General features: G+C 40.6%; 2 protein-coding genes across 4 annotated transcripts in view; one reads left to right on the forward strand and one right to left on the reverse strand.

Moving 5' to 3' along the window:
• Nucleotides 1-218: 218 nt before the first annotated feature.
• Nucleotides 219-13,552, reverse strand: LOC122448982 (60S ribosomal protein L23a-like). Of its 3 annotated transcripts, none has more exons than XM_043480690.1 (3): nt 13,373-13,552; nt 2,372-2,479; nt 219-1,607 (listed from the first exon to the last, which is right to left on the reverse strand). In XM_043480690.1, exon 3 carries the CDS (start codon nt 1,580-1,582, stop codon nt 1,067-1,069), a length of 516 nt encoding a protein of 171 aa, XP_043336625.1. In that variant the 5' UTR covers nt 1,583-1,607; nt 2,372-2,479; nt 13,373-13,552; the 3' UTR covers nt 219-1,066. The 3 variants fall into 3 exon arrangements, with proteins under 3 accessions (XP_043336625.1, XP_043336624.1, XP_043336626.1); XM_043480689.1 differs by having other exon boundaries at nt 2,363-2,479; XM_043480691.1 differs by lacking the exon at nt 2,372-2,479.
• Nucleotides 13,553-14,123: 571 nt separating this feature from the next.
• The window catches only part of UPF2 (UPF2 regulator of nonsense mediated mRNA decay), a 90,350-nt gene continuing 84,273 nt past the window's right edge, over nt 14,124-20,200 (forward strand). The window contains exons 1-2 of the mRNA XM_043480684.1: nt 14,124-14,247; nt 19,250-19,629. Of these exons, the coding sequence (XP_043336619.1) occupies nt 19,268-19,629 (362 nt within the window). The 5' untranslated portion in view covers nt 14,124-14,247; nt 19,250-19,267. The remainder of the gene's footprint in view (nt 14,248-19,249; nt 19,630-20,200) is intronic.

A 20,200-nucleotide genomic window follows, 5' to 3' on the forward strand; every position in this document is an offset into this window, starting at 1 on the left:
AAGAAAGAAAGCGATTGAGATGATGGAGTTGTTTATGACGCCGAAGTGATGAGATCAAGGTTAAAACTGGCAAAGCTAAAGTTAAGATCCAAAGAAGTAAGGATACAGGACAGAGTCTTCTACATGGACAATGAAATGGCCTCGAATAATAGTGGGTCTCTCATGCAATTTTGTTATTATCAGTTTCTGTCTGTCTTCATTGAGGCCAGAAATACTGCTTTATTCATTTTTGTATTTTATTTCCAATACAGTGATTGATTCACAGTAACACTTTGAAAATTGGATGCATGACATTGTCCAGAGAATAAGACAAGTCACAAATGGGAGGAAAATATTTGCAAAAGATGGATCTGACCATAATGATGGATAAATGTCCTTATACATCTATTTAAACCCACAGAATGTATAGCACTATGGATTAACTTTAATGTAAACTATGAACTTTGGGTAATTAAGATGTGTCAGTGTAGGTTCATCAGCCACAACCAATGTATAACTTGGATGAGAGATGTTGACGGTGGGGGAGGCTGTGCATGTGTAGGGCCTCAGAGAACAGTAGGAAACCTCTGTACCTTCCCCTCAATTTTGCTGTGAACCTTAAATATGTAGCATATTATATATTTAATATATTAAATATTTATATGCCCTAAAATATAACCTTAAAAAAAGAGACATATTTTTAAAAATTTTACTGAAGTATGGTTGATTTACAATGTTGTGTTAATGTATGCAGTACAGCAAAGTGATTCAGTTATAGATATATACACATTCTCTTCCATTAAGATTTATGATAGGATATTGAATATAGTACCCTGTGCTACACAATAGGAACTTGTTGTTTATCTATTCTATACATAATAGTTTTCATCCCCTAATCTCAAGCTCCCAATCCTTCCTTACCCCACCCTTGGCAATCATAAGTCTGTTCTCTTTGTCTGTGAGTCTGTCTATTTCTGTTTCATAGACAAATTCATTTGTGTCATATTTTATATATATATATATATATTTTTTTTTTTTTTTACAAAGTGAAAACTTTTATATTTGGAATTAGCCAGCTGGACTCGGTTTAGCTGATCCCAATTTTGTTGGCAACACCCAAAGCATCATAGTCAGGAGCCAGTCGAATGTATGCCTTCTTCTCTCCATCAGGCCTGATCAGAGTATTGACCTTAGCCGCGTCAATGTCATAGAGCTTCTTCACAGCCTGTTTAATTTGGTGCTTGTTGGCCTTGACATCCACAAGGAATACCAGTGTGTTGTTGTCTTCTATTTTCTTCATGGCTGACTCAGTGGTGAGGGGGGGTTTGATGATGGCACAGTGGTCAAGTTTGTTTCTCCTGGGGGCGCTCTTCTGAGGATATCTGGGCTGCCTCCTGAGCCGCAGTGTTTTGGGCCCCCGGAAGGTGGGTGACGTCCGGATCTGCTTTTTCTTGTGGCTGTGGACACCTTTCAACACTGTTTTCTTGGCCTTCAAAGCCTTTGCTTTGGCTTCAGCTTTAGGAGGGGCAGGGGCTTCCTTCTTCGCCTTCAGCGCCATCTTCATGAAAAGGGTTTCTCTTGTGTCATATTTTAGATTCCACATATAAGTGATATCATATGATATTTGTCTTTAAAAAAAAAAAGACATATCTGATAAAGAATTCGTATCTAAAATGTATAAAGAACTCTTAAACACAGCAATAAGAAAACAAAGGACATAATTTTCAAAATGGGCCAAAGACCCTAACAGACAACTCACCAAAGAAGATATATAGATGGCAAATAAGCATATGAAAAGGTGCCCCATACCGTATGTCATTTGGGAATTGCAAATTAAAACAACAATGAGATAGGGATGTTGATAGTGGGGGAGGTTGTGCAAATGTGGGGGAAGGGAGTATATGAGAAAGCTTTGTACCTTCCTCTCAATTTGCTGTGAAGTTAAAACTGCTCTTAAAAAAAAAAGCCTCAAAAACAAAAAGAAAAATTAGATGGCTACATGCATGCATGAGTGAATGAAAACAAATTGTGTGGTTAATTCAGCAGTCAATGGAGTTTAAAAAAAGTGTTTATGAAAAAGAAGACTTTAGGCCAGATTTAAAGTCTGAAATATGTCATACTTAGAAAATATATTTGTTTAACCGTATGTATAGAACATGTAAGGTAGGGAATTCCCTGGCTGTCCAGTGATTAGGACTTGGGGCTTCCACTGCAGGGTTCCCAGTTTCAATTCCTGGTTGGGGAACTAAAATCTCACATGCTGCATAGCATGGCCAAAACAAAAACATAATGTAATGTTAAAATAATAATGTTTATCATCCTACTGGCTATCTATTGTTGCATAAGACATTACCTCACAACTAAATGGCTTGAAATGACAAACCTGTATCACCTCGCAGTTTTTGTAGGTCAGTGTTCCAGACACAGCTTGGCTCAGGACCTCAGGCTCAAGATTGCTCCAAGGTTGCAGTCAGGCTGCAGGCTGAGATTATGATCTCACCTGAAAGCTCAAGCAGGGGAGAATTAACTTTCATTCCATTCATTTATTTGTTGGCAGGGCTGAGTCCCTCACTGGCTACTGGCCAGAAGCCTTCCTTGATTCTCTGTTCTGTGGGTCTCTCCAAGGGTAGCTTTCAACATGGCAGCCAACTGCCCTTAGGGAGTGGGCAGGGGTGGGAGTAGGGTAGGATGGGGGAGATGAATCACAGTATTTTTGAAAACTAATATTAGTTGTAACATCCTATCACCTCTGCTGTATTATACTCACTAGACTAAATGCAGTCTACACTCAGAGGGAGAGCATTACACAAGGGCATGACGATCAGGAGAAAGGGATCCTCGAGAACCATTTTAGAGATCACCTACTGTACCTCCATGACCATTTATAGGAAGCTTTGACTCAAGTATATGCAGTGTTTATCCTTGGCCTATCAATCATGTAACTCTCAAGTAACTCTTGCACAGACTGCTGTGACACTCTGCCCGAAGGATTAGAACTGTGGTTGTGTGTGTTAGTCACTCAGTTGTGTCTGACTCTTTATGACCCCATAGACTGTAACCCACCAGGTTCCTCTGTCCATGGGATTGTACAGGCAAGAATACTGGAGTGGGTTGCCATTTCCTCTTCTAGATGCTGCATAAATAGTTCTGATGATAAAACATACTATATCATTTCAAAGAACTATAGTTACAAGCTTATTGTTTTTTCAATTAATTTCTTTAATTGGATGCTAATTACTTTACAATATTGTGGTGATTTTTGCCATACGTCAACATGAATCAGCCACTGGTGCACATGTGTCCCCCATCCAGAACCCCCCCTTCCCACTTCCCTCCCCACCCTCTCCCTCTGGGTTGTCCCAGAGCACTGGCTTTGAGTGCCCTGCTTCATGCATCAAACTTGCACTGGTCATCTATTTTACATATTGTGATATACATGTTTCGATGACCAGCTTATTATTATTATCATTAAACTGATATTAAATCTTGGGTATGAGAACATTAAAACAAAGTGACGTCCCTATTTAAATGAGTCTTCCCTTCAACTAGAAGAAAGAGGGTAAAACACAACAGAATGGCTGTTTCTACAGCTTCTGTGGGGAAAATGTAGGTGAGTATAATGTATATGGTATCCTGTGTAAAGTGTAGAAACTTCCAGAAGAAAAATAAGCTAGAAATGACACTCACTCCTTTCCCTTCCCCTTAGCAACTGGCACAAGAAGTGAGGTGATGCCAGAGGACTCCCTGAGTAATACCTTTTTTTTTCTAGCTATATTTCTCAATGTGACAGTATTGTCCTGGTTTAGGAAGGTAGCCACTTCTGAATGCTTAAATACTTGGAAGCTGTGACAAAGTGTGTTGCCAAAATTAAATTAAAATAATGAAGTTAGGGATCATAAAGTCTAATGTACTCATTTTTAAAAAGAAGTATCTGAACTACAGACAAGTTACAAACAATTTGCCCTAGTTCCATGGACATTAGCAGGGCTCTAAGACCGGACCGATCCTAAAGGAGATGAGTCCTGGGTGTTCATTGGAAGGACTGATGTTGAAGCTGAAACTCCAATACTTTGGCCACCTGATGTGAAGAGCTGACTCATTGGAAAAGACCCTGATGCTGGGAAAGATTGAGGGCAGGAGGAGAAGGGGGTGACAGAGGATGAGATGGCTGGATGGCATCACCAACTCGATGGGCATGAGTTTGAGTAAGCTCCGGGAGTTGGTGATGCACAGGGAGGCCTGGCGTGCTGCGGTTCATGGGGTCGCAAAGAGTCAGACACGACTGAACGACTGAACTGAACTGAACTGAACTGAAGACCAGATCCAGTTCTCTTCCCTTTGCATTTTGCTTTCATGGATATGGATTTATCGGCACTATGGACTGACCCAGGCAGAGATTCTTGTTTTAGTCTATGTGTTGGTTGGTCTTGTTAGGACTAAATTATAAAATTATGTCTTTTCTTATTCTATACTCTGATTGTGTAAAACGGCCATCTGTATTAACCTGTGTATGGTATTGTACACAGTTGTGTAAGGTAGAGAAAACACCCTAGAAAAGGAGGAAATATTAAATAAGGCTGTGAACTTTAGAATCAGATGGTCCAGAATGGAGGTTCTATTTAGTAGCTGTATCATACTGGGCATATTATTAAACCATGTTAAGTCCTAGTTTTGCCATTTATAAAAACAAGAAAAACAGTAACTACCAAATAGAAACATTAGGTGGATAAATGCCTGATACACATTAAGAAAGAGGTGTCTATCTTTCCATTCATCCATTCAAAAGTAATTCAAGTTTTTAACCTCCCAGTGTTAAAAATTTGAATTACTTTTAATGGAAATCACAAAAAGGGAAATGGAATCCTATATTTGGATTGTTAAAATTTACTATTGTTTTTGCCTGAATGCTTTAGTTGTGTCCAACTCTTTGTGACCCTAAGGACTGTAGCCTGCCAGGCTTCTCTGTCATTGGAATTTTCCAGGCAAGAATACTGGAGTCAGTTGCCATTTTCTCCTCCAGGGGATCTTCCCGATCCAGGGATTGAACCCATATCTCCTGCATTGGCCGGCAGATTCTTTTACTGCTGAGCCACCTGAAAATGAAATTTCAGTCTTTAAAATATTCTGTTCTTTTCACTCTAGTTTAATCATACACGTTCCTGCATAAGTATACAGGTTTTTCTCTCTCTTCCAAGAAAAAGTTTTATGGAAAGGAAAATCTTTTCTCTCTACCCTTTTAGATTTAGCACCTGGGGTGTATGAACTAAACTGACAACAGATTAACACAGGGAAAAAAGTATATAAATTTAATTGATGCTTTTAATTTTGCATGAATGGGGCTACACAGAAAAGAAGTGAAAGCCCACTGAAGCAGTTAGACTCAGAAGCTTATACATCGTTTTAACAAAGGGTGACTAGAGAAAAAAAGGGGTGAACTTCTGGGGCAGAAAATTATAGGAAGGCAAATACATGAAGTAAGCAATGGAACTAATATAAGATGTATTACCTGTATAAACTATACGTAAGCGTTATTTTCCAGTGCAGAGTCGGACACGGCTGAGCGACTGAACTGAACTGAACTGAATGGTTATTTTAATAAGGTTTGTTTGTGTAGATTCATCTTCATGTTGGCTTTTCATCTTTAGAGCCATAAATCTCCCAGGGAGGATATTTATGGCAGACTCCATTTCTCAACAGTTTCTGCTTTTAGTCAGATAAAGGGAGCTCCAAGAAGTTTTCTTTCTTCATCTGTTGACTCTTAATTGCCTTCAGCTCAAAATAATCCATAGGCCAAAGTCTAGGCATATGTCGAGGTGGTATATTCTAATCCTTTTCATATTCATTCATATTTTTAAAAAATATTGGAGTATAGTTGATTTATAATGTTATATTCATTTACTTTTAATTCTTCTCTCAGAATGTGATTGTGGCCCCAGGACACAAAGATAAATATGATACAAATCATAGTCTCAAGGAGCTCACAGTCTTAATGGGAAAGCAAATACAAACAAATGACTTCAATATAATAGAGTGAATGTTGGAATTGAGTTGTTCAGAGACTACTATGGGAACCCAAGTAGGGACAGAGACTTAATCCAACATAGGTAGGGTGGTGGGGATGATGAATGCCTTTAGCGACTAGGCTGAAAGCATTCATGGGAGAAAGTATTCTAGGCAAAGTCATGATATGTGCACCAAGGGAAGAGGAGGTTCGTTCACCTGCTATGCTGTGCTGTTGCTTCAGGTGTGTCTGACTCTGTGCAACCCCACGGACTGCAGCCCGCCAGGCTCCTCTGCCCATGGGGTTCTCCAGGCAAGAACACTGGAGTATGTTGACACACCCACCTCTCCTTCACAGGATCTTCCCAACCCAGGGATCGAACCTCTGTCTCCTGCATTGGCAGATGGGTTCTTTACCATCTAGCGCTACCTGGGAAGCCTGGCTCAGTACATGCAACTTATTAACTACAGCTAGAACTCAGACCTGTGCAGAATCAGCCAGAAACTACATATACAGGCAAGAGCTATGAAGATCTCCTGCTAAAGACTGAATTTTACCCTCTGAGTCAGTGGCTTCCAAAGTCACTTGGAGATATGCAAAATGATCTATTCAGGCAAAAATATTAGAACTTCTAACTAGGGGTGTGTACTATTATGTACAAATTTAGGTAGTAACACATATACACACAATTTATATCTAAGTAAATAGACATGACTTGGGAGTGTATGCCCTCCTCCCCTCCCCATGGGATTGTGACCAGAAAAGCTTGGAGACTATTGCCATTAAAGGGTGTTTTGCACAGGAGTTAAACAGTTAGATTTGCGCTTGAGATGATGCTAAGGTCAGGAGGGGACAAAATTAAAAGTAAGTAGGTAGAAGAATTAACATTGTTGCCAATGGTGTGGGTTTGAATTGATGTTGGTCTCAACTAAGGTTGTGGCAGAGGGATACAGAGGAGGACCGAGGTAAGATCTTTTTTAAAATTTTATTCATTTATTTATTTTGGCCCTGCTGAGCGCAGCTTGTGGATCTTAGTTCCCCAACCAAGTATTGAACTCTGGCCAAGGCAGTGAAAATATTCTAACCACGAGACTAGAGAACTCCCAAGGCAAGATCTTTTTAAGACACACCGATTTCGGGCTTTCCTGGTGGTTCAGTAGTAAAGAATCTGCTTACCAATGCAGGAGACGCAAGTTTGATCCCTGGTCTGGGAAGATCCCACATGCCATAGAGCAACTAAGCCTGTGTGCCACGACTACTGAGCCTGTGTGCCCTAGACTGTGCTCCACATGAGAAGCCACCACAAAAAGTAGCCTGGGTACAGTAACTAGAGAGTAGCCCCTGCTGGCCACAACTAGGGAAAAGCCTCCGCAGCAATGAAGACCCAGCACAGCCAAAAATAAATAAATAAATACAATTTAAAAAGAAAAAGAAGAAAAAAAAGGACACTGATTGCATTTGGATAAGAGATGATGAAGGACAAAGAAACTATTGGGGAGGAATAACTTTTCCTCTATCCTCTTATGGAACACTGGGCTGGATGAAGCACAAGCAGGAATCAAGATTGCCAGAAGAAATATCAATAATCTCAGATATGCAGATGACACCACCCTTATGGCAAAAAGTGAAGAAGACCTAAAGAGCCTCTTGATGAAAGTGAAAGAGGAAAGTGAAAAAGTTGGCTTAAAGCTCAACATTCAGAAAACTAAGATCTTGGCATCCAGTCCCATCACTTCTTGGGAAATAGATGGGGAAACAGTGGAAACAGTGGCAGACTTTATTTCCTTGGGCTCCAAAATCACTGCAGATGGTGACTGCAGCCATGAAATTAAAAGATGCTTACTCCTTGGCAGGAAAGTTATGACCAACCTAGACAGCATATTAAAAAAGCAGAGATATTACTTTGCCAACAAAGGTTCGTCTAGTCAAGGCTATGGTTTTTCCAGTCATAGATGGATATGAGAGTTGGACTATAAAGAAAGCCGAGCACGGAAGAATTGATGCTTTTGAACTGTGGTGTTGGAGAAGACTCTTGAGAGTCCCTTGGACTGCAAGGAGATCCAACCAGTCCATCCTAAAGGAGATCAGTCCTGGGTGTTCATTGGAAGGACTGATGTTGAAACTCCAATACTTTGGCCACCTGATGCAAAGAACTGACTCATTGGAAAAGACCCTGATGCTGGGAAAGATTGAGGGTGGGAGAAGGGGATGACAGAGGATGAGATGGTTGGATGGCATCACCCACTCAATGGACATGAGTTTGGGTAAACTCTGGGAGTTGGTGAGGGACAGGGAGGCCTGGCGTGCTGCAGTCCATGGGGTTGCAGAGTTGGACACAACTGAGCAACTGAATTGAACTGAATTTATGTTCTTGAGACTGTGCAGATTAAACTAACAAAAGACAGACTATTAGGAGAAAAGGCAATTTTCACTTATATTTATGTGAGTTCACAGAAAATGAAACACAAAGCAGTTAGACTCTGGGCTTAGATACCGTTCTAACAGAGGAAGGGGAGCTTGGTTGTCCAGGGATGACAAAGTTTTGTTAAGTCACTAGAAAATATATGGGGGAACTAATGGAAGATAAGGATTATTTTAGTAATTTTTGTTGTTGTTGTTTTATTATTTTGTTTATGTAAACCCATCTGGGTGTTGTCTCTCCATCTCGTGACAGTTCTTAATGCTGGGGTTGAGGGTTGGGGGATACAGTTTCACAAAGGGAAATCCATGCTCTGCTTTTAGGTAGTTAAGCATAGTTCTAGAGAACTCTTTCTGAATATGTTGATTCTCAGTTGCCTTCCTGGTGGCTCAGACGGAATCTGCCTGCAATGCAGGAGACCCAGGTTCAATCCTTGAGTCAGGGAAGATCCCCTGGAAAAGGGAATGGGAACCCACTCCAGTATTCTTGCCTGGAAAATCCCATGGACAGAGGAGCCTGGTGGGTTACAGTCCATGGGGTCATAAAGAGTCAGAAGAGACTGAGCGACTACAATTTCACTTTCAGAACAATCTTTATGATAAACTAGCACATTTTGGTGTGGCCTCTCTGGTCCCCTTTAGCATCATTAACTGAAAGAATAAAAACAGAAAAAGAAACAGGTGGGATTGGCGGCCAATATTAAGTTCAATTTTGGACATTTTAGGTTTGAAGTGTATGTGGTGTATTTCATCACAATTATCTCACAGCAAAGACTTAGAAATGTAAGTCAGGAATTAAAGAACTGAGATCAATTAGATGACATAGGGTTAGTTTTCTCACCACTTACTTACCCATTAGTTTCCCCAAAGAATACTGAGGATGGTTATTCTACTGGGCAATAAAGTGAAACCAGAATTAGAGATATTTACACACCTCTGTCTTTATTGTTTACAGTAGTGGAGAACACAATTTCTTTTTTCTTCTCTTAGTCTTATTGGGGTACAATTGACAAAATTGTAAGAAATGTAAAATGTAAACTGAGGTGATTTGACATTTCCCCTTTCTTTTTATCTTCCTTTTTAGTTTCTTAGCAGCATACGTAATGTTGGAGTAAAAGGTTCCTGGTGCACCGGTTTCATACCAGTGGGAGGGCAAAGAAAAAACTGCAAAGCCATTCAGATGACAGTGTTTATTGTTAGCAAAATGATTTGGTAATAGCTAACACTCAAAGAGCATAAACTATGAACACTGTGTTAAGTGCTTTTATTTAAATCACCTCAATTACTATTCACAAAACCCTAGAAAAAAGTACTGCTATTATCACAATTTTCAAGAATAAAAAGCTGTGAAGTTTGAATAGCTAGTAAATACTGGGACTAGAATTTGGATTTACGTAGTCTGATTTCACGGAGAAGGCAATCGCACCCCACTCCAGGACTCTTGCCTGGAAAATCCCATCGACGGAGGAGCCTGGTAGGCTGCAGTCCATGGGGTCGCGAAGAGTCAGACATGACTGAGCGACTCCACTTTCACTTTTCACTTTATGCACTGGAGAAGGAAATGGCAACCCACTCCAGTGTTCTTGCCTGGAGAATCCCAGGGATGGGGTCGCACAGAGTCGGACATGACTGAAGTGACTTAGCAGGAGCAGTCTGATTTCAGAGATGCTACAGTGTTTCTGGTTTCCCACCCTAGCTTCCAAACCAGTTCTCTTCCAAGAACTTTGACCCTGTTGGGCTTGCTGCTTCTGTCTACACTTCCTGCTATGGTAACTCTTCAGAACCACTTTCTGATGTCTTTGTCTGTCCCCATTGACTCACTCAAGGTTTGGCTCTTTTGTCAGTTCTCTTTGCAACCTGTACTCCTATCAATCTGTTAACCCCATCCATACTCACATATAAACATTTCCATTTAACTTCCCTCCAAATCCAGTGTAGATCCTACAATCCTTCATTATAATTGTTCTTTTGCAAACATCCACGATACCCGTAGTTGTCTCTCTGCCATTAGTCTCATGGGGCGGGGGGGTAGGCAAGCTGATTAAATCTAACTGTCCGTTTATTCTGGGGATATTGGCAAATGTAGGCTGGATAGTTTTAAACTCATGACCACATGGTGCTGGAGAAGACTCTTGAGAGTTCCTTGGACAGCAAGGAGATCAAACCAGTCAATCCTAAAGGAAATCAACCCTGAATATTCATAGGAAGGACTGATGCTGAAGCTCCAATACTTTGGCCACCTGATTTGATGAGCTGACTCATTGGAAAAGCCCCTTCTATCAAAGACACTCTTCCCATTTGTACTTTATTTTTAATTTTTTGACTGTGCCACACAGTATATGAGATCCCAGTTCCCTGAGCAATGATCGAACCTGTGCCCCCTGCAGTGGAAGCTTGGAGTCTTAACCACTGGACCACCAGGGAAGTCACTCCACTTGTACTTTAGATGCTATTCCATCACAGTGATTTTCCTCCTTTGCTATCTTTTTTTTCCTCCCTCTTGCAACCCCAGTATTTCCCTATTAGATCATTCCCATTAATAAACATTCTCTGTATTTTTCATTTAAAAATACAAAAACAACATAAAAGATACACAAACAAAATCCTCCCTGACTTCACATTCTCCATATAGTTCATTTTCTACCAATCTTCAGAGTAAAATGCCTCAAATACTTGTCTTCACTTTTTTCATCTCCAATTTCAGTTCAGTTCAGTTGCTAAGCTGTGTCTGACTCTTTGAGACCGAATTTAGTCAACTATTCCAATCCATGCCCACTACTTCACTGATCTGGTTCTGAAAAACTCAAGTGTTGAGCTCCACAGTGTCAATCCAATGGGTTCTTTCCTGCCTGATGTTACCTGTTCTCTCAGTAACATTTGAAATATTTAGCCACTTCTTTTCTAGGCTTTAACAAAGCTATACATTCCAGCTTTCCCTTCTCTGCACTGTCTCCTTTTCAGGGACTTTAATGTCTATATTTGGAAGTTTTTCAGGGCTTAGTCCTGGACCTTCTTCTCTTATCACATTTTCTTTGATCTCATTTTTTCTTATGACTTTATGTATGTGTGCATTTATTGGCCACACAGCACAGCATGCGGGATCTTAGTTCCCCGACCAGGGACTGAACCTGGTCGAGAAAGTGCAGTCCTAACTAGACCACCAGGGAAATTCCCTGTTTTTTTCATATGGTATAGTTATGTCAAGTGAAGCAGGCAAAAGGAGAAGAATGGACGTTTCTGAGAATTTTCTGAAATACTTAAATAAACACTAAAAAACTTAATTTAGCTTCAAGAAATAGTGAAGTTTTGAGTCATCACAATGCAAAAATGATGGCTTCTTCAAAGCAACGTATTCCCTGAAGGTAAGATTCAATGACATCCCCACATCAGAGGGTTTTTGGTGGTTTGCCTGACATGCTCCTTTGGAAAGAAAACGATTGGCAGCATTTTCAGTCTATGTAAAAATGTGCATTAAGGCAGTGGGAGACAGCAAAGAGAGCTTGGTTTTTGCAGTTAGAGTTCAGTATGATAGTAGAGAATATATTTACTAGTTTTTTTATCTTTAATAAATTAATCTTTTGTGATTCAGTTTCTATAAAATTCAGAATACTTACCTACAGGATTATTGTGATTATTAAAATAACAAATGTAAAATAGCAAATACTCTCTTCTTTTTTCATCCCTGTACTCACACGGTTTCTTTTTAATACCTGAATTCTTTTTAACACCTGATGACAAGCAAAGGATTGAGAAGGATTTACTGATCAACAGCACAGGTGAAATCTTCTTAAGGTAATCAGGCAAAATGCAAAAAACTTCAAGGAGAACTTGGTGGCTTGGTGTTTCAGGACTGTTCTCTCATAATGGCTCATCAATGATACAAAAGCAGTATTTGTCTGTCTTTCTCTTTCACTGTCCTTTAAAGGTGGGCCTATCGGTAGGTTTTTCTTTTTTGGTTTTTTTTTTTTTTTAAGTACAAGAAGCATCAATGCTAAGAATAAATGGTCTAAGTGTAAGCAACCCATGTCCACCAACAGATGAATGGATAAAGAAGATGTCACACATACACACTCAAGCATAAAAAAGAAGGAAACTTTGCCATTTGCAACAACACGATGACCTTAAAGCATTTCCTTCCTTAGTGAAGGAAGTCAGACAGAGAAGTACAAATACTGTATATTATACTCATGTGGGATCTAAAAAAAGAAAAGAAACTAGTAAATATAAAAGAAACAGACTCAGATACAGAGAACAAATCCATGGTTACCAATAGAGAGCTGGCAGGGGAAGGGGAAACAGGTAGAGGTTAAGAGATATAAATTCTATGTACAATAAATAAGTTACAAGGATCTAATATACAGCTCAGGTAATATAGCCAATATTGTGAATCACTATAAATAAAAATTGTGAACCACTATGTTGTACACCTGAATCTTATATAAGATTGTAAATCAAATACACAATTTAAAAAAAAGAACGGTAAGTAAAAACAGTAAATTGAGACAAATGTACAAAAGCTGAACACAAGTGAACTTAGATACGCGTCAAGGATTTGAGGTGGCTAGTAGCTTACTTTGTAGGCGGAGCACCGCACGTAAAAACAAGAATGAAGACCAGCTCTGCACCTTTGTTCCTTTGGCTCCTGACCAGCCAAAGCCGACAGTACTTAACACCCAGATAGATTCTGTTGGCAAACCTCACACTTTTTCGATAAAAATCAGAGGCCTGACGCACGAATTCATCAATTTAAGAGAAAATGAGTTTAGATAAGCTGGGCCATTAAAAAAAAAAAAAAAAGACTCGGTTCCAAATTTACAAGAAATGGCAAGACTGGCCAATTTTTTAACCTGGGGATTTCATTCAGTAATTCGGGGAGATGATGCTACTGTAAAAAAACTTCCTGGCTCCGACTGGGTACTTTCTAAGACCTGTATGAGAAAAGCCTTGATCCTTCTTCAGCCGTGGGGTACTTACAGATTGAACAGCTAAAACTGCTTCTGGAAGTTCCCCCACGGGAGTTTCTTAAATCTAGATCCGTCCCTTAACAACCTGTACCTTCCTCACCATACATATTCTTAGCTTCTCCAGTTTTCAGCTTCCTAAATCCTCAACCTCACCCCACGAATTAGTCCAATCAAACTCTCCCTTCTTAGACTCTTCCTTATATACACTCCAGGAAACTCCCCTGAGAAACACGTGGCTAAATTTGTCCTTAATGGCGCTCCGTAATTCGCCTACTCCTCCACCACCCTTCCTCACCTCCTGTTAGCTCCGCCCCTCCCCATTCTCGCTTTCCCCCTCCGGCCTCCCTCCCCCCGTGCCTGCGCTTGCGCACCTCCAATTCAGGCGCTTTCCCTTTCCTGGCGACCAATCCACTTCCTGCCTTCGGTCCTCCGAACACTCCTCCCCTCCGCTGAGGTCCTGGCTGGAGGTGCAGGTTATGGCTGCCCTGCGAATTGCCTGTCTGAAAAATTAGCTCCTCTCCTTGAGTTGGGTAGCTTGAAGCCGCCGCTCTGTGTGTGGCACCTATCTGAGCATTCACTCGCTATCCTTCGCCCCGGAGCTAAGCTAAGAGCGAGGGAATGCAGGCGGAAGGGAAGGCCGGACTGTTTTCTACCTGGCAATAGTGGGGACAGCTGCTTCCTTTCCGCCGTCCTCCGCCCCGCCCCCACTCGCAGCCCGGCCGCGCTGGTGAGTGGCGGACAGGAGGGCCGCGGGCGGAGGGAGGAGGGGGAGGTGAGGGAAGGCGGGCCCTCGGCTGCGAGCTAGGTGGGGGGAGGGGAGGGGAGAGCCCGAGCGCTGGAGTTGGTGCTGGGAAACCCGGGGCTAATGTTGACAACAGGCTCGAGGTGAGTCCCGGGGAACCTCCTTCCCCTCAGCTCCAACGACCAGGAGGGAGCGGGGTTGGGGGGGCACCGGCCTGGACTCCTACTCCCCCGGGGACCGTGAGGCGACTCGGCACCCCAGCGCTCCGGGGACGGCGAGCAGGAGACTGACCGCGGGTCCGGCGTCGTTCTCCTCAGACCCCTCTCCTCAGGAGGCTCCCTTCAACGCGGGAGGGAGGCAGGAGAGGCTGTCGAGGGGGTGCCTGCCCCATATGCCCGGGGTGGGCCTCGGGGCCGGAGGCGGGGAGCCCGCCGTGGCGGGGTGAAGAGGTTTGGGGGTGTGGAGGAGAGCGAGGGGAGGCTGGGGAGAGCTCTTGGGGAGCCGGGAGGGAAGCGAGGGCGAGGAAATGGGGAGGGTGTGTGTGGGAGGATGTGGAGCCGGGAGACCGGCCGGAGCGTGTCGGGCTCCGGCGGTGAGAGAGTGTGGGGTGCGAAGTTAGGGCTGGGGCAGGGACGGTCCGCGAAGGTGACCGTGGACCCCGGTGGGAAGGGGAGTTGTGGCGAGGAAGCGAGCGGAGCTGAGGCGTGTGGAGCGAGAGCAGGGGGTTGTGGGAGAAGAGGGTGAAGGGGACGGGGTTCGGTGGATCGGAGAGTGGTGGGCAGGCTTTCCTGGGTGGACTTCTTTTTCGTCCCATGGGCTGAGGAGTCTTCACTTTGCCTTCATCCCGGGCTTCCCGGTCCTCCTGTTGAACTAAAGAGGCGATCGCGGGGTGTTTGGTTGGCGGAGCAGAGCCAGCTTGTAAGCTTGAGGGGACAGTCTGGACCGGACCGTCGGCTCTCCTGCTCTTTCAGGACTTGCACGCAGTGATGCATCAGACCTGAGGAAAACTCTCCCTCACTTTTCCCCTTTAGCAGAGTTATTAAGTGTTTAGAAGAACTGTACGACTCATCAAGAAGACCATTTTTGAATTCTGGTGGAATTTGTAAAAACTTTGAATGAGTCCTTTATACTGAGGACGTTCTTTAAAGTCAGAGACTGGGAGGTAATGCCCTTGTGCTGTTCTGCCCTTAGAACATTGTAAATGAATAACCCAGAATGAAAAGATTAAATATCATTCTTTCACTCTGGAGCATTTTCAGAGCAGTCTCATTGTGATTTCATACATAATCCATATGATCCTTTGCGGAGAAATAGCTTTAAAGGGAAACACCCCTTTCTCTGCACTCTCCCAGCAGACCATCGGAAGTACCTGTTTTACTAGTAAAGTAGTTTTACTTTCTTCTGGAAGTTCAGGGTATATTTAGAAAACCAAATAAAATATACAGCCCAAGGGCCAGGACACTATTTTGGGAGCTAGAAAGGTGGTTTTAAAGCATGGCTTCCTTTTAAGGACTGTGGGAATGTAATTATACTGGCTTGTAGGAGCTAATCATATTCCAATTAAAAAGATCACTAATTTTTATCTTACAGACTCTATTTAAAAGTTCTAGTTTTTATTTGAAAGACTTGAGGTAAAATATTAAACCATGAGTTTATTAAAATGTGAAATGCTAAAATTAGCATTTCACAATATAATTTTCATATTTGAAATTTGATGTGATACAAATACATACTTAATCTGAATTCTGTAGCTTGTATTTTTTACTTGGCTTTTAAAAAATATTTATTTGTTTGTACCAGGTCTTAGTTGGGACATGCAGGATCTTTAGCTGCACCATGTGGGATCTTTAGTTGCAACATGTGGGACCTAGTTCCTTGACCAGGAATCCAACCCTAGCCCCCAGAGTCATAGCTGCTGGATCACCAGGGAAGTCCCTACTTGACTTTTTAAGTCTTAGGATATATAGGGGGAAAGAACACTGGACACAGAGTCTCAACCCAGTCACTAAGCTAGTTGTGTAGTCTTGGGCAGTTCACTCAGTGTAAAAACTGAGAATTGGAGCAGTTAAAATCTAGTACTCCTAACTCTAAAAAATTCTTATTTTAGGCTTAACTCTTCAGTTTTCTCTGTGAAAGAGAATAAGCGTTTGTCGAATGGCTCTCTCATGCTCTCTTCTGGACTTGAAGTTTGAGAAGTCTGTAAGAGAGGTAGCAGTATCTCCATCTTATTGATGAATGGACTCAGAGAAGTTACATTGCCCTGTTTCCATAGCTAGCAGGTTGTAGAGTTTGCAAACTTAAAAAAGTCTGAGTGACTTTAAAGCTCATATTATTTTCTCATGGTGCATTGCTACCTTAACATGAACCTTAAAATTTTCATCATATTTTTGTTCACTTAAATTTAGTTCCAGGTGTACTTTGGGTGTATGTTTGTAGTATAAGGATGAAATGGTTCAAAGAAGGTACCACTGCCAAGACTTGAGGGACTTGTTGAGAATCTGTTTTGTCATGCTCTAGAGCAGAATCTAATTCATGAAAGACTGCTGCAGTTTGATATAAAAAGCATTTAAAAGTCTGTTGAATATATGAGTACTGTGGAAAATCACAAAAGTTTGGGGGACTGTTGTGCTGATAAATGATGATCCTTTATAAATTTGTCAGATTCCAAGTATGTTTCTTAATGTTTTAACAGAACTTAGTGTCTAATTTTTGTCTTCATAAATGAAATAATATAAATTTTGGTACCATTCTTTTTTATATTCTGATAACATTTCTTTCCCATATTAGCTGAAGTGTTGCATGTTGCTGCTTCACATCAGAAAGTACAAATTCTATATAAAACTTATTATTTTTTGCATATAATTGCAGATATCCCTAAGTAAGTCTACCTGATTACCTAGGAATTACCTGTCCCCATATCTTTTAGCTAGAATATGCCATAAGTTAAAACATAATGTAAAAACTGCTTAACCATTATCAAGGACTCTTTCTACTCTGAGATGTGTAATTCTGATTTGTGTAGTCAGTATCTCTTGTCAGGTTTTCCTGACAAGAATCCTCTTCAGGATTCTTAATAACTTTGGTTAAGCTCTGTCACTAGCCGTAGAAGCCTTGGTCAAGTTACTTGGTCAGGTCTCTTTTTACTAATTTATTAAATAGGGAAAATAAAACTTATCTACTGAAGATTTTATTATTAAATGATAATGTATGTAAAATATTTACTTTGTGAGAAGTAGCTAATAGCTATTAGTATTCGCTCTTGAAAGTTTGCTTGCCTTAGGGCAGTCACTCAGTTTAGGGCAGTGGTGGGTATTTAATTGAAACTGCATGAGAAGTTGATACTACATTTTCCAGGTAATATAAATATTAACAATGTCTTCCCACATAAATAAGTAGTTATGCTCTTATTTTAATGATTGTTTAAACAGGATTAACAGCCCTTTTTTGTTCAAGTTCCACAAGTAGGGTTATCTGAAGCCTTTGGCTGTCATTGTCCAAAAAAATGCATAGAACATGGAAGTGGAGGAGAATAAGAGTAAAACAGAAACGGGAAGGAAGAGGTGGCTGAGATAAGATACAGACTATGCCATGTGCCTCCAAAAATCACTGAAAGTGCTTCAGTTGGCTTAGACTGTCTTTCTCTGGTAATATTTTGTTAGAGGGCTGAAATAAATGCTTTGTGTTTATAAAATATTTATTACTGCAAATGTTTTATTTGCTAATATAGTTTTTATTGATGTAATTTAAAACGTATATTGAAAATACTTGAGTACCGTGTTTAGCTTAAAATAAAAAAAAACCCTAGGTAGTTTAAGTAATTCTATACTTCTTAAATGGAAAGTATTTTGATTTTCTTGTGTACAACTTTCAAATGATTTAGGAGTTAAAACATGAAGTATTGTCCATAAAAGAAACGACATGAGAACACTGAGCTCTAAGTAGACATGTATTTTTAGAAAAGAAAATCATGAATTTTGCTGGAGAATACATTTTTTGTTCCAGAGTTTATTTCCAGTAAACTGTGTGAAGCCTGTACTATAGACCAGTGGTCTCCAATAGAACTTTCTATAATGATGAAAATGCTCTATATCTGCACTGTCTGAGGCCGTACCCACTAGCGGCATGTGGAGTTGAGCACTTGGATTATGGATAGTGATGGAGGACTGAATTTCAGATTCTGTTTAATTAATTTACAGTGTAAGTAGCCACGTGTGGCTAGTGTGGTGGTTTTCAGCTGGTAGTGATTTTGCCCCCAGGGGAAATTTGGTGATGTCCGAGTAATTTTTGTTTTTTAAAACTGGGGTGATACTACTGGCATCTACTGTGTAGAAGGCAGGGATACTTCATTTACACTTTGTGCAGTGCACACGGTAGCCTTCCCTCCTCCTACCAGAGAACTCGTGCCCACAATGTCAGTACTCTTGAGGCTGGAAAACCCTGGGCTGGTGGCTTTTGTATTGGCAAATATAGAACAGAATATTTAATTTATGTATTATTTATAGTAATCATTATGTTTATAGACTAATTTTGACTACTAATAAAGAGATGAAAGGTATAGTCTAGTTTGGGATAGTTAGCAGTTTTTGTGTTTGAAAGTTTGATACAGTTAGAGCAGTGAGATGAAATTTACTAGTCTTGTCCATTTTACTAGTTGCTTCATAGGAGGTAAGAGCTTGTTTATTCTCCCACTTAAATACTTGAATATTGTATGATGTAGTGTCACCAGCATTTCTTAATGGTTATGAAGTATGGTGGGTGAAACTGGTTGAAAATATTCTCACATAGTACTGAAGTATTTATGATTAAATGATATGTCATTTAATATCAGCTGTGAAGTTGATAGTGGTTGGATGTAATGGGTACATGGAGGTTCCTTATATTGTGCTCTCTACTTCTTGTAGAGACTTATTTCCTGACTAAAAAGTAAAAAGAAAAAAAGTGCTTAGACATAAGCATAACTAATAATGGTAGAATATGGAATATGATCAGTGAATTATTTTATCACTGAAATAGTATTTGTTTTGTATGCATTTTATTTAATCTCACAGTTGCCAAGTTGCATTAATATGTTCCACTTAACAAAATAAGTGTCACATTACTAAAAAAAAAAGTCACTGCGATTATAATGCTGACATTCTTTTACAGATTGTCTTGGGTAACATAATGCCAGCTGAGCGTAAAAAGCCAGCAAGTATGGAAGAAAAAGAATCTTTACTAAACAGCAAGGAAAAAGACTGCAGTGAAAGGCGGCCAGTGAGCAGCAGGGAGAAACCAAAAGAGGAGATCAAGCTTACCGTCAAGAAGGAGGTTATTAAGGTCCCTGAAGATAAGAAGAAGAAACTGGAAGAAGATAAAAGAAAAAAAGAAGACAAGGAACGAAAGAAAAAAGAAGAAGAAAAGGTGAAGGCAGAGGAGGAATTAAAGAAAAAAGAGGAAGAAGAAAAAAAGAAACATGAAGAAGAGGAGAGAAAGAAGCAAGAAGAACAGGTGAAACGTCAGCAGGAAGAAGAGGCTGCCCAGTTGAAGTAAGAACATTTATTCTAACTATTGATGTGTAGAAATAGGAAGATTGGAATATTTTGGAAAAACAATGATTATTTGAAATAAAATTTGCAAGGTGCAGTTGCTTGAGAGTTGAGAGTATCTTAATTCACTTGTTCTGTTAGTTTCACTGACTATAGGCATGCGTACAGTGCTTTAACTTTTGAAATTAAATAATAGTAACCTTTAAAAAGTTTTTTTTTGAGGTGGGGCAATTTGAGCTGTTTGTGCTTTTTAGAAAATCTTTTTTTCATGGTATAGTATGTCGTCTTTCTAAGTTGAAAATCTTTCTTTTTTGGCCATGCTGTGTGGCTGGCAGGATCTTAGTTCCCTGACCAGGGATTGAACCTGAGCCCTGGTGGTGAAAGTCCTAACTGCCAGGGAATTCCCGAAAATCTTCAGTTCTTAATGGCTGCTGTTGCATTTCTTATATATGCCAAACTCTATATTTGTATCAGTACCTGTCTTTAAGGCAGTCCTAATGAAGTAAGCTTGTTTTGTGGATTAATAAAATGAAGCTTCAAGAGATTAAATGACTTGCCTAAGGTCACAGTA

Source organism: Cervus canadensis, chromosome 10, assembly GCF_019320065.1.
Source record: "Cervus canadensis isolate Bull #8, Minnesota chromosome 10, ASM1932006v1, whole genome shotgun sequence".
Classification (NCBI taxonomy): domain Eukaryota; kingdom Metazoa; phylum Chordata; class Mammalia; order Artiodactyla; family Cervidae; genus Cervus; species Cervus canadensis.